General features: G+C 37.9%; 2 protein-coding genes across 5 annotated transcripts in view; both read right to left on the bottom strand.

Moving 5' to 3' along the window:
- The window catches only part of IQGAP2 (IQ motif containing GTPase activating protein 2), a 289,473-nt gene that overhangs the window by 54,781 nt on the left and 220,930 nt on the right, over positions 1–13,762 (bottom strand). For all 4 annotated transcript variants that reach the window (XM_045896728.3, XM_045896738.3, XM_045896719.3 and 1 more), the window contains 3 exons: positions 4,954–5,037; positions 3,724–3,795; positions 1,672–1,741 (listed from right to left, as the gene is read on the bottom strand). In XM_045896728.3, the coding sequence (XP_045752684.1) occupies positions 1,672–1,741; positions 3,724–3,795; positions 4,954–5,037 (226 nt within the window). The remainder of the gene's footprint in view (positions 1–1,671; positions 1,742–3,723; positions 3,796–4,953; positions 5,038–13,762) is intronic.
- LOC123859170 (single-stranded DNA-binding protein, mitochondrial-like) lies at positions 2,309–2,782 on the bottom strand. Its single transcript, XM_045896761.1, has one exon. It carries the CDS (start codon positions 2,690–2,692, stop codon positions 2,309–2,311), a length of 384 nt encoding a protein of 127 aa, XP_045752717.1. The 5' UTR covers positions 2,693–2,782.

The following is a 13,762-nucleotide window of genomic DNA, read 5'->3' as shown; positions in this document are numbered from 1 at the left end:
CTAAAAAGACTAGCTGGCCTTTCCTTACTTAGCTTGCACAGGGAATTCTGGAATCCAGCAGAAGGATGTGTAATCCAATACATTCTGCAGGCTGGAGGCAGAACCTGGCCTCTAAATCTTCCTGAGGTTTTTCCTTAACAAGTACCAGGGAAAACCTTTCTTGAGCCATATATTTCATCTCAAAACTTAGATAGACTTTAGGCAATAAATGGCACTAGCTAAACTACTTCCTAGGCACTGTGCTGGTTACATTACTCAAGTTTGACTTCCTCCAAACAATAAGAAGAAGCAAGACAGAGGTAGATACAGTATAATGGCCATTTTCATGACTAAGATGCACAAGTCATGATTTTTCTTTACCCTCTCAAAACTAATTCGGAATGACTAAGCAAAATATTTAAAAAGTTTGTGCAATACTAGTAAGTTTATCAGCAAGTTCTTCATCTGTCACATGTTCTTGTGATAGTAAGAATGTTAAAAATTCAGCATATAAAAAAAAGATGTTCACTTTGTAAAGAACAGAAGAACATATGCAAAGTTGGGACTGTAAATAGTTGCAAAATGTCAATGTTATTTCTGGGTGATTTTTATTTTGCTGTTTCAAAACTTTCTGAAAATGGCATATATTAGTATTATAATAAAAACTATTTTAAAAACTATAGGGACCATGGAAAGTCTAGAATGAAATTATAGGAAGATGTTCATAGTCATCTTTAGGAGATGAGCTTTTTCCCTTCTTATTCATATTTTTTCCTTCTTATTCATGTTTCCAAAATTTCTTATACAAACGTGTTTTATTCTTAAAACAAGGGGAAAAAATTGTAGGCCAACAAAACAGATTAAACAGTTCAAATATAAGCTTATCTTCTGGCTAACTCCTTTGCATTAGATTTCTGACTCTAGCTCAAATTTAATATAAAAATATCAGCATTTATACCAATTCCATTCTTTCTGAAGAAATCATATCCACTCTACCTACCCTTTCACTTATAACAGGAAGGCCCATTTCCTGCCATCAGTGTTCCTTTGTGCACCAGTTCAGAACCTGGGGTCTGAGATGGTCAAAACTTACTGGAAACACTGGACAACTTCTGTTCCTGGAGCGGCCTCTAAAGTGACTAAGATGTTTTTGTTTTTGCCTTGTTTATAAGGAACCCATACTTTGTTTCAGAATATAGATGATCCCCAGCAAGCAATGGCTCCACTTACTATGTTTTGACTTCATGATGGTGCAAATGCCATACACATTCAATTAGAAACGTACTTTGAATTTTGAATTTGCATCTTTCCCCAGGCTAGCATCATGCCATAGGATGCTCTCTTCTGATGCTGGGTGGCAGCAGTGAGCCAGAGCCCAGTCAGCCATGTGATCACCAGGGTAAACAACCCATACACTCACGACCATTCTGTTTTTCACTTGTAGTGTGGTATTCAATAAGTAACACGAGACAGTCAACTCTTCACTATAAAATAGGCTTTGTGTTAGGTGATTTGCCCAACTGTAAGCTAATATAAGCGCTCTGAGCACACTTAAGGCAGGCCAGGCTAAGCTGTGATGTTCCATCTATTAGGTGTGTTAAATGCATTTTCGACTTAGGATATTGTCCAACTTATGATGGACTTATTAGGACGTAACCCCATTGTTAGTGGAGGGAGATCTGTCCTACTTACCCAATGTTTTGTAGTCATCTCTAGCTTTGTTTGCTCTCAGTAGTGACTGAATTTTCACAATTTCATTTTTCTGCAAAAGAATGAGACCAGTCATTATCTTCCCAAGGCCGATCTATTCCACAATTGTAGAGTTCAGAACTACTTAAGAACTGTCAGTATTTAAGAATGGACATTATTTAGGGGCACTTGGTTGGCTCATGTGGTGAAGCATATGACTCTTGATCTCAGGGTTTTAAGTTCGAGCCCCGTTTGGGTGTAGAGATTACTTAAAATGTTTTTTTTTTTCATTTTATATAAAAGAATATTTTAATTCTTGTCCTTAGGAACTACAAAGACTACACATGATTTGGAAATGAGACTGTACCAAACAATGGCCAAGGAAGAACCAACCACTCTATGCCTTGTCTTTGGTCTGGTCACTCAGAATTTTAATTAATTAATTAATTAATTAATTTACGTTAGAGAGAGAGAAAATAGCAGATTCCCAGCTGAGCATGGAGCCTCACGTGTGGCTCGATCCCACCACACTGAGATCATGACCTGAGCTGAAATCAAGAGTCAGACGCTCAGCTAGCTGAGCCGCCCAGGCACCCCTGGTCACTCAGATTATGTTATCAACTGTTGACTGTGTTGCTTGTCACCTCATGTTATTTTCATCTGTGTATTCACCATAGTCTCCTTTCCTTTCCCCATAAATTCGGGACCCCATTCCACATACTGATATACCATGGTGATACACCATGCCTGGTTGGAATACTGATATTCTGTGCCATGTTGTCTTCTGCCTGACAGCACCCATTTGGTGTACTTCACTCTCCCCTGACCGCCACATCTCATTCGCTGCTAGAGAAGATACTGTGACTGGGTTTTCCCCTCCCACCTGTTTCATGACGGGGTCCCGACCCACTTGCTCAAGTAGCTGCACATGGTTCAGAGATCTTTCAAGAACCAAGTTGCTGGCTATTTCAGACTCACGTCTTACAAACTCATGCAATGCCTCTAATACAGGTCTCCAAAACATGGCTTCTACTGGTTTTTCCTACAAGCTAGTCTTTGGTCTTTCCCCAGCGAAGGACTCGCAGCTCCCTCCCTCCCTCACCGGACACTCTCAAAAATAAAATCTTTTTTTTAAAAGAACAAAAACTATTTAGAACTGGCAGTATTTAGATGGAGTGTATTCAATGTTTATTTTTTGCATTTTCTTTGCAGAGAAAGGGTCAGCTAAGTTAGCTAAAAGTATTGACAAGATTGTATGGGACTGTTTATAAAGAGATCTAAAAGGAAAAAGAATTTTAGCCCCAAATTTAGATGATTCAATCTATGTTCATTTATCTATTCTTTAAAGATCCTGAAAAAAATTCTTCCTGTGGGCCTCTATTTAAGTTTATCAGTTAGCAGTTAGAAAAGCTTTACAAGCAGTGCTGGAAAATTCTCGTCTGGAATCTTTTCTCTTTGGCATTACTAGTCCACATTCGTTTCTTCTCACACATTTCCTATGCAGTCCTAAATAGTGAAGTCTCACTCTGAACATGAGTTCTGAATAAAAAAAAGTAAGCCTCCAAATATTATCACTTTGAATTCTTAAAACCTGTTGTTTCCTCCTACTGTTCATTCCCACCATTTAGCTCTGGACTTCTAAAAAAAAAAATGTTAGGTTACTGATGTATAGATTGCAACTGTCCATCCAACTAAGTGACACTGATGTTTTAGAACTTGAGCCAAAGGCAGCTGGGGAGATATGAAAATATCACCTAACCCAATTAAAAGCTTTGGTGTGTGTCTTAGGACAAAAGGAAGCAAGTGCATGAAAAAAATTTATGAAAGAAGACATTTCATTTTCTCTTCCTGAACTGACAAAATATTCTATTTAATACAAAGACTAGATAGGAACACCATGCAGCCAACATATACAATATACTAACAGTCTTCCACTCGGTTCTTTTCTAAAAACATTTCTACCATTTAATAGAAATCATTCAATGTTAACATTCAACAAAGCATTCATTCAGCTCATTCTCAACCAGGGTGAAAATCCACTTGCGTGTCTCTTACATGATCTCTGAAATACTGCAGTCGTGCAAGGTATATCCTCCGTGCTACTATCATCCGGAACCAGGACTGAATCTAAAAAAGAGTTAAATGGAGAAATCAAGGCAATTACTAAACAACCTTTAAACTTTTCACACAGTCCTTCTACAGATAACATTGGTCTTTTGATAAAAAAGTAAAAGTGAGCAGCCCACCAAATAATTAACATCCTAAGCCTCATCTTCATCTCCTACTTCTTTCATTGCTTTTTTCCTAGGGTTTCAAAGCATTTTATGTCTTTTGGTGGGGAAGGTAATGTAGCTTTGTACCATTTTGCTTTCATCTCAATAAATAAAAACCAAGAGGGCAAGGCATTTTGCTGACAGTTGCAATAGGTCAGGGAATCAAAAACCAAGTCCAGGGTTTCTTCCAGCATCCCTTAAAGGCATCCAGGATCCTTTAGGTCTTTACAGGAAAACATGTCCAGAGTTCTCATGAGGGGCCGATTGGGACCTACAGTTTTCCGAGACAACAGGCTTGTGATCCATGGCAAGCACAGCACATTACTAAGGAGCACAATGGATCTAGATGATGTTATTCAATGCCTTCACAGTTTAAAAGGTCTTTTGAATTAATTTCATTTGATTCCAATCTCTCCAGCCCTGCCATTCCAACTCTAATCTGGACTTCCACATTGTCTGCAAGTTCATTTCTGGGCAGTCCTCTTGTTTTTAGCACTGGGCAGTGGGTACCCCAGGGCCTTTTCTTTTTCTAAACTCAGAGCCATCAGCCTGGATCCAGAGCTGGGCTAGACCTGCTCACCTCCCACATACAGGCCCTAATTTAGTTCTACTTCTTCTTGTCACTGGTTTTACATTTGCCTAACAACTAAAGTTTTGTACCGTTAAGTTTTGTAAATATTATTAGTGAATATGGTAAGATGCATGTGAAATAACAGTTTTCCTCCAGAGCTTAAATAATCATTTTGGATTTCCTAGAGAAAGAGCATTTACAGGTTATGAAATACTTGCACATTTGATTCTCAAAACCACATAAAGGACCTGAGCCAGGTACGGTGTTTTAACAGACTTGAAGATGATCAGCTGAGTAATGGACATGGGACTCAAACCTGGGACTTAATTCTGACTTCAAGACTCTTATGTATTCTTTTTATAATCTGTATTCCAGGAGCAAAACTAAAATGAAGAGAAAGGTTTAAGTCAAGCACTGGATAAGGTAGGAAGGGATATTTACCTTCACAATGGAATCAGTATTATCAATCAACATTTGCCGCCTGCGCGAATATGCTTTCCGTTGTTTATGTCCCTTCCAACAAGCCTGTGGGAAAGATCAAGTAACAGAATTACTTATGTGTAACAGTTTCCCACTTAATTTTAGAAAGCACAAGAACAGAGTACATCTCAGGAGACAGTGAGTTGGAACACTGCCAGGGGCCTTCCCTTCCAAATAGCATGTGGACACCCTCACTGGGAGGTGGACATTATATTGAACAGCATGTACGAGCTCACAGCTTATCCCAAACTTGGGAAAGTACATTTACCAGGTAGAAGCCCAGTTTCCCATTTGAAAGCTTAATTTTACCAAGGCTCTGGGTGGCAAGAGTAATAATAAAATGGAATTGCTCTGAAACATACAAAGAGATGAACTGAGTATTGCTATCATGTGGTAACAACAGAAGATCCTTCAAAGTAATGACTAGTATCTTTATTCCAGCAAGTACCCCACCGTGGATGGCCCAGACCAAGGAAGATAAATGCTTGACTAATTTGTAACTTTGGATCCCTGAAAAAAGGAGTGCTGTGATTGATCATTTATTATCTTATCTATTTCTACATAAAGTTTGGTGATGTTTCATCAACAAAGCTTTACTAGGTTATCACCATTAAAGAGAACTTTTATAAGCGACATTTACAAAAACTAGACACAAACTGGTATGTTTAGAATGATTAAATACAAAACTAATTTAAGTTTATTCCAATTCATTTTTGAGAATCTTTTTATTGAAACTTAACTTTGTAACTCACTTCAATTCTCTGGTTTTGTTTTCATGTTAGAAATGAAATACAAGTTTCTTGTTAAAAAGGACTAATACAAAAAATCAAATTTTTTTTTTTTTAAAGATTTTATTTATTTATTTATTTGACAGAGAGAGACACAGCGAGAGAGGGAACATGAGCAGGGGGAGTGGGAGAGGGAGAAGCAGGCCTCTCGCTGAGCAGGGAGCCCGATGTGGGACTCGATCCCAGGACTCTGGGATCATGACCTGAGCCGAAGGCAGACGCTTAACGACTGAGCCACCCAGGCGCCCCCAAAAAATCAAATTATTTTTATAAATTTCATGTCTACATATGTCAATCTACCTCATCCATTCTTTTTAAAAAAAGGTATGTGGAATTTTATTACCATTTCAAAAATATGTCTTGTAATGATTCAAAACAAAATAGTACAGTAAAAAAAATGATCAACTAAGCACTTGTTCCAGACTTCTCCTCTCAATTAAAATCCTTAGAAATGACAACGTATTTTAAAAAATACTTTCTTCTTTTTGAAATAATTAGAAACTCACAGGAAACTCCAAAAATAATGGAGTTCCCCTAATGGTAACATTTCACAAATAGGCTTTTAAAGCTAATCACTATAGTCTTAGAAAAGAAAGCATATGGATCAATAACTCTGAGGGATCCTGGAAGACAGAAGGTAGCTGGAATTGGACTTCAAGAGGAAACCACAGAACCAACATCTACCAAAATGTAAGACCATCTACAAACAACGTAGGATGGCTATAACCTTGAGGGAGCCTTGGGCCGCACTCAGAATAACTTTGGGTAAGTTGTTACCTTATCCACTTGTCAAGCAGTGAATAAAATAGCAGAGATGGGAGAGTGGGGTTCAGGCAAAGTACAAAGGAATACAGCCTTTTTGAGGGAATTTAGCAATATCAGATTTAACATTATTTAGTCTTTCACCAAGTATTTCTTTTTTTTTTTTTTTAAGATTTTATTTATTTATTTGAGACAGAGAGAATGAGAGACAGAGAGCATGAGAGGGAGGAGGGTCAGAGGGAGAAGCAGACTCCCTGACGAGCAGGGAGTCCGATGCGGGACTCGATCCCGGGACTCCAGGATCATGACCTGAGCTGAAGGCAGTCGCTTAACCAACTGAGCCACCCAGGCGCCCATCACCAAGTATTTCTAATTTTCTTTTATCTAGCCTAAGAAAGGCACCACTACAGAAGAAATATATGTAAGGGTTTTTGCTGCAGCATTGCTTGTAATACTAAACATGTGCATAGAGCAGAATCTTTACAAACGGGGAAACAGATCAACTGCAATTGCACTCCTAGTGAGCGATGCTACATGGCAGTTAAGAAGAATGAAAGAGGGTCACATATATTGACTACAGCAATGTTCTGTATCTTGAGGAACAACAGGATCTCCAAGATACAATGCAAAGAAAACAAGGAAATTGTAGTTTGCCACAAATACTATGATATGACCTGTTAAGAAAAAAAGAAAAACATAAATAATATCTATTTCTATGCAAAGAATCTGTACTCAATGCCTAGAAAATGATGTACTAGGATATAGTAGAGAAAAGGTGTAAGGTAAAATATGCCTATGTACCTACCACTTTTGTAGCTACTCTACAAAAAAACTATTAATTTTTTGCTATGTATTCTCTGAAATGGGCAAACATAGGGATATGCATATATACTCTTATTGTAAACAACCTTGTACACACATTATTATGTATTTTGTATGGATTATTCCATCAAGATAGGTTAATAGATGGGGGATTACTGGCTCAATAGTTGATATTTAAAATGGATAGCTACTGTCAAATTGCCCTCCAAAGAGTGTATGATAGACAGTTCTTTCCCCAGGGTTTCACTGAACTGACAAAAATGAAAAAGATTGATGCTGTCCAAATTGACTGATAAAAACTGCTCTTCATTTTTATTTATACTTTGATCTCCAGCAAACCTTACTTTCCTGCACATACCTACCCCATTTATAATACAATTGTATTTTGTCTATATACCTTTTAGTACCATATAAGACAGTGTTAAAATTTTTACTTCAACTGTCAAACATAATTAAAGAAATTCAAGAGTAGAAGGAAAATATGTTTACTCACAATTTTACTTTGTTTTTTTTTCTTCCTGCTTTTCCAAAATTCTTTTATCATTTTCTTTTTTGTTTAGAGAACTTTCTTTGCTATTCTTTTAGGGCAGGTATGCTAGTGACAAGTTCTATTAATTTTCCTCTTCATCTGAGAATGCCTTGATTTCCTTTTCATTCCTAAAGAGTATTTTCGGTGGATAACAAATACTTTGTTGGACAGTTCTTTACTTTCCATGTTGTGCCATTCCTCCTCATCTCCATAGGTCCTTATGAAAAATCTTCTGTCATGAGAACTGTTTTCCCCCTATAGCTAAGCTGTCATCTCTGTTTCATTGTTTTAAAGATTTTTAATTTTTTTTTGTTTTGTTTTCAGAAGTTTGTGATGCATCTTTGGGTAAATTTTTTTGACTTTATCCTCTTTGGGGTTTACTCAGCTTCTTGAATCTGTGGTTCTGTGTCTCTGACCACACACAGAAACTTTTCAGACATCATTTATTTCAGGTTTTTTCAGTACTTCCTCTGAAACTCTGATGACACAAACATTCAATCTTTTTTTATGGTCCACAGATGCCTTGAGGCTCTGTTCATTGTTTTTTTAATCGTTTCTCTCTGTTGTTCAGATCTAGTAATTTCTATCATTCTATTTTCTAGTTCACTAATTTGGTCCTGTGTTCCTTTCATTTTGCTGTTGAGTCCATCCATTCAGTTTTTTATATGTTGTTCTATGTCTTAGTTCTAAGATTTGTTTTTTTTTCTATCTTCTATTTCTTTGTTGAGACTTTATATTTTTTCCTTTGTTTCAAGTGTGTTCATAATTGCTTACTGTAACATGGCAGCTTTAAAATCTTTGTCAGCTAAATTATAACATCTCTGTCATCTGTATTGGCATATATATATTTTAAGATTTTATTTATTTATTTATGTGGGAGGGGGGAACATAGAGGGAGAGTGAGAAGGAAAAGCAGACTCCCTGCTGAGCAGAGAGCTCAACATGGGGCTCGATCCCAGGACCCCAAGATCATGACCCAGACGAAGGTAGACACTTAACTGACTGAGCCACCCAGGCGCCCCCGTATTGGCATCTATTAATTGTCTTGGTTCTTGAAATGTTTATTATTGTTTGAAATGTGGACAAATCGGATTATTATGTGATGACTAATAAGACTCTGGATCTTATTTAACCTGTTCTAGGTGGTTTTCCCTGACATTGTTCTGCCAAGGGAAGGGGGTGGTGGTGCTGCCTCATTACTGGCAAGGAGGGGTGGAAGTTCAGGTTTTCTACCTAGCCTCTATTGATATCTGAGGTGGGAGCTGCTTATTACTGCTGCGTGGGAGCTGGGAGCTCTAACTACGCCCCAAGGCTGTGCCAATTCCACTTTGCCCAGGAGGGCTGTGTTACTACTCCTCATGTGCCTTCCACTGATAGCAGAAGGCTTTGCTGGCAGGTGGCCTCATTACTACTGGGCTGTCATCAAAGTCCTGACTTTCCACCATGCCTTCTTTGACACCACCTAGCAAGGAAAGGGAGGGCTGCCACATTACGTTTGTGAGCATGGAAATTCAGGCTCTGTGGGTATCTGGGTACCTTGTTAGAGTCTACTAGGGTGGAAGGCCAAGCTCTCGACTTTGTGGCATGAGTGGTAGGTATGGGGTCACAGTTTTTTTTTTTTTTTTTTTTTTTTTCCTGTGCTGTTTGGCTAGAGTAGAGTGGTTATTGTCTAAAAGTTTTGTCTTTCTGGGCTGCACCTTTCCTGGTCCTTTGGCTACAGATAGCAGGCTTTTGCTGGAGTTTCTGCCTGCACCCACTGGCATTTCCATTTTGCCAGCCTCTGCAGCAACAAGTCTGAGATATATGAAGCTAAAAGAAAACCACAGAACTCACCTCCATGTCCTTCCTTGGGTCTCAAGGTTCCCAAGCCTGTCTGCCTTTCCTCTCTCCATTTTTCACAGTGTTATGTTCGTTTACAAATAATATCTGGGGCTTTTAGCTGTACTTAGGCAAAGAATAGGGAAAAGTAGCTGTATTCTACATTCCCAGAAGTGGGAGTTAAGCCCAAATAGTTTTTAAGTACCCAATGTTTTAGAGTTTCCTAAACTATTAAGGCCATATGAATTTATTCCTTGATAGATTACAAGATTAAAAAAATCAGAAATTTAAAAAGTAGTTATGATTCAAGAGGGCCACCTGAAAAATTATTAAAACTGAGTTCTTCCAGGTGATTAGTTATAAAATGTATATATATACTTGATTAATTTTCTGCATGTGAAAAATAAACAATACAACAGAAAAAAGATGACATTTATGATAGCAAAAAATAACTAATGGAGTAAACCTAAGAAATAGGAATAAATTTAATGCTATATGGTGGGAAAGATGAATAAATGGAGAGATATACTGATTATGGAACTGGAAAATTCATTATTGTAAAGATGCCAATCTCCTCGAATGAACTAAAACCTCAGCGTAATGATTACAGAAAATTCAGGAACGGGTCTGGAACTTTATCAGCTGCCTTTGCACTATTGAAATGAGCACGTGTTTTTCTCTTTTAAGCTATTATGATGATAAAGAATTATACAGGAAGGTGAATTATTGAGGATTTAAAACTGGAGTGAGCTTCACAGTGCTCTCAAACTGTAATATGTATACAAAATCATCAGAGGGTCTTTTTAAAATGCAGATTTGAGTTTAGTGGGTGTGGGTGGGGGTTCCAGGTAATGACAGTGCTATATATGCTCTACACTTCAAGTAATAAAGATCTGAGCAAAGATAAAGGATTTTTAGTTGATGGCCCATTTAGAAAATGCCACCATGGGATCTCTCGGTATGGCATTTCTGAGATCATTGGAAAAACTGATCTCTGATGTCATCAACAACTGCTTGCAAAAGTGTCCTGATGGCTATAGAGACTAGGGGAAGGGGACCCTAACTGTGGGTTACTGGATTCCACGGCAAGTTAACTAGTAACACATTCATTGTGATGGGTCTCATTGGTGCTTCCTGTTTTTGTGGGTGGCACTTTTAAAGCACAGAAATGTGAAAAAAATATATAAATATAAATATACCCCACTTTTAAATCCAAACTGGAAAGCAAATAAGGTATTAGCATTAGCTCAAGTTCTTCCTTCTGCTTTTCTGGAATTATCTGAACTCCAGAAACACTATTAATCTTATTAGCTCAGATTTACAAACCTTCTGAATAATCTGTTATAGTAAAGGCTGATGGGAATATTGATGCATTCTTATATTGGTAGAACGAACCCATTTGTCCATTCTGTACTATTTTTTAATGTACTAAGGATTCAATGCTCAACAACAGGATTTTCCTGGAGATTTCATTTTGTATTTCATCTCTTTATTGATTATGTAGATTTCTCTGGAATCATTTTACACTTATGAGTATTTTTATTGTTACCTTCCCAAACCAAGGCAACTTTGCTGGGTATAGAGATTTTGGTCTCTAGAAGTAGAATACTATATGCCTCTTATTTATCAAAATTACACATTCTTTTTCAGTTTGTAAGTTTTTGTTCCACCAGAACTGGCTTTTCTTATTCAGTGCTACTAGAACTCCTGTGCTAGGCCATGAGATTGCAGGCTTTTCTTTAAAAAAAAATTTTTTTTAATTAACATATAATGTATTATTTGTTTCAGGGGTACAAGTCTGTGATTCATCAGTCTTGCACAATTCACAGTGCTCACCATACTATAGTGGTGGTATAGCGGTATGGACATAGAGGTATGTCCCTCCCCATTGTCCATCACCCAGCCACCCCATCCCTCCCACCGCCCCCTCCACTCCAGCAACCCTCAGTTTTTTTCCTGAGATTAAGTGTCTCTTATGGTTTGTCTCCCTTTCTAGTTTCGTCTTGTTTCATTTTTTCCTCCCTTCCCCTATGATCCTCTGTCTTGTTTCTCAAATTCCTCATATCAGTGAGATCATATGATACTTGTCTTTCTCTGATTGACTTATTTCGCTTAGCATAATACCCTCTAGTTCCATCCACGTCATTGCAAATGGCAAGATTTCAGTTTTTTTGTTTGTTTGTTTGTTTTTGGTTTTTTTTGATGGCTACATAATATTCCAGTGTGTGTGTGTGTGTGTGTGTGTGTGTGTTATGTGTATACCACATCTTCTTTATCCATTCATCTGTTGATGGACATCTAGGCTCTTTCCATAGTTTGGCTATTGTGGACATTGCTGCTATAAACGTTGGGGTGCATGTGTCCCTTCGGATCACTACATTTGTATCTTTGGGGTAAATACCCAGTAGTGCAATTGCTGCATTGTAGGGTTAACTCTATTTTCAACTTTCTGAGGAACCTCCATACTGTTTTCCAGAGTGGCTGCACCAGCTTGCATTCCCACCAACAGTGTAGGAGGGTTCCCCTTTCTCCGCATCCTCTTCAACATCTGTTGTTTCCTGACTTGTTAATTTTAGCCATTCTGACCCGTGTGAGGTGATATCTCATTGAGGTTTTGATTTGGATTTCCCTGATGCTGAGCGATGCTGAGCACTTTTTCATCTGCCTGTTGGCAGTTTGGATGTCTTCTTTGCAGAAATGTCTGTTCATGTCTTCTGCCCATTTCTTGACTGGATTAGTTGTTCTTTGGGTGTTGAGTTGGTAAGTTCTTTATAGATTTTGGATACTAGCCCTTTATCTGATATGTCATTTGCAAATATCGTCTCCCATTCTGTTGGTTGTCTTTTGGTTTTGTTAACTGTTTCCTTTGCTCTGCAAAAGCTTTTTATTTTGATGAAGTCCCAACAGTTCATTTTTGGCCTTGCTTCCCTTGCCTTTGGGATGTTTCTAGGAAGAAGTTGCTGCGGCTGAGGTCGAAGAGGTTGCTGCCTATGTTCTCCTCAAGGATTTTGATGGATTCCTGTCTCACATTTAGGTCTTTCATCCATTTTAAGTCTATTTTTGTGTGTGGTGTAGGGAAATGGTCCAGTTTCTTTCTTCTGCATGTGGCTGTTCAATTTTCCCAACACCATTTGTTGAAGAGACTGTCTTTTTTCCATTGGACATTCTTTCCTGCTTTGTCAAAGATGAGTTGATCATAGAGTTGAGGGTCCATTTCTGGATTCTCTATTCTGTTCCATTGATCTATGTGTCTGTTTTTGTGCCAGTACCACACTGTCTTGATGATGACAGTTTTGTAATAGAGCTTGAAGTCCGGAATTGTGATGCCACCAGCTTCGCTTTTCTTTTTCAACATTCCTCTGGCTATTCGGGGTCTTTTCTGGTTCCATACAAATTTTAGGATTATTTGTTCCATTTCTTTGAAAAAAGTGGATGGTATTTTGATAGGGATTGCATTAAATGTGTAGATTGCTCTAGGTAGCATAGACATTTTCACAATATTTTTTCTTCCAATCCATGAGCATGGAATGTTTTTCCATTTCTTTGTGTCTTCCCCAATTTCTTTCATGAGTATTCTATAGTTTTCTGAGTACAGATCCTTTGCCTCTTTGGTTAGATTTATTCCTAGGTATTTTATGGTTTTGGGTGCAATTGTAAATGGGATCAACTCCTTAATTTCTCTTTCTTCTGTCTTGGTGGTGGTGTATAAAATTGCAACTGATTTCTGTGCATTGATTTTATATCCTGCCACTTTACTGAATTCCTGCATGAGTTCTAGCAGTTTTGGGGTGGAGTCTTTTGGGTTTTCCACATAAAGTATCATATCATCTGCAAAAAGTGAGAGTTTCACTTCTTTGCTGATCTGGATGTCTTTTATTTCTTTTTGCTAATTGCTGTGGCTAGGACTTCTAGTACTATGTTGAACAGCAGTGGTGATAGTGGACATCCCTGCCATGTTCCTGACCTTAGGGGAAAAGCTCTCAGTTTTTCCCCATTGAGTATGATATTTGCTGTGGGTTTTTCATAGATGGCTTTTATGATATTGAGGTAT

Source organism: Mirounga angustirostris, unplaced genomic scaffold (assembly GCF_029215605.1).
Source record: "Mirounga angustirostris isolate CCGP_5_RB_7025 unplaced genomic scaffold, mMirAng1.0.hap1 SCAF_7, whole genome shotgun sequence".
Lineage (NCBI taxonomy): Eukaryota > Metazoa > Chordata > Mammalia > Carnivora > Phocidae > Mirounga > Mirounga angustirostris.
The sequence above is the reverse complement of the archived record's forward strand: the minus strand, read 5'-3'. Positions and strand labels throughout refer to the sequence as shown.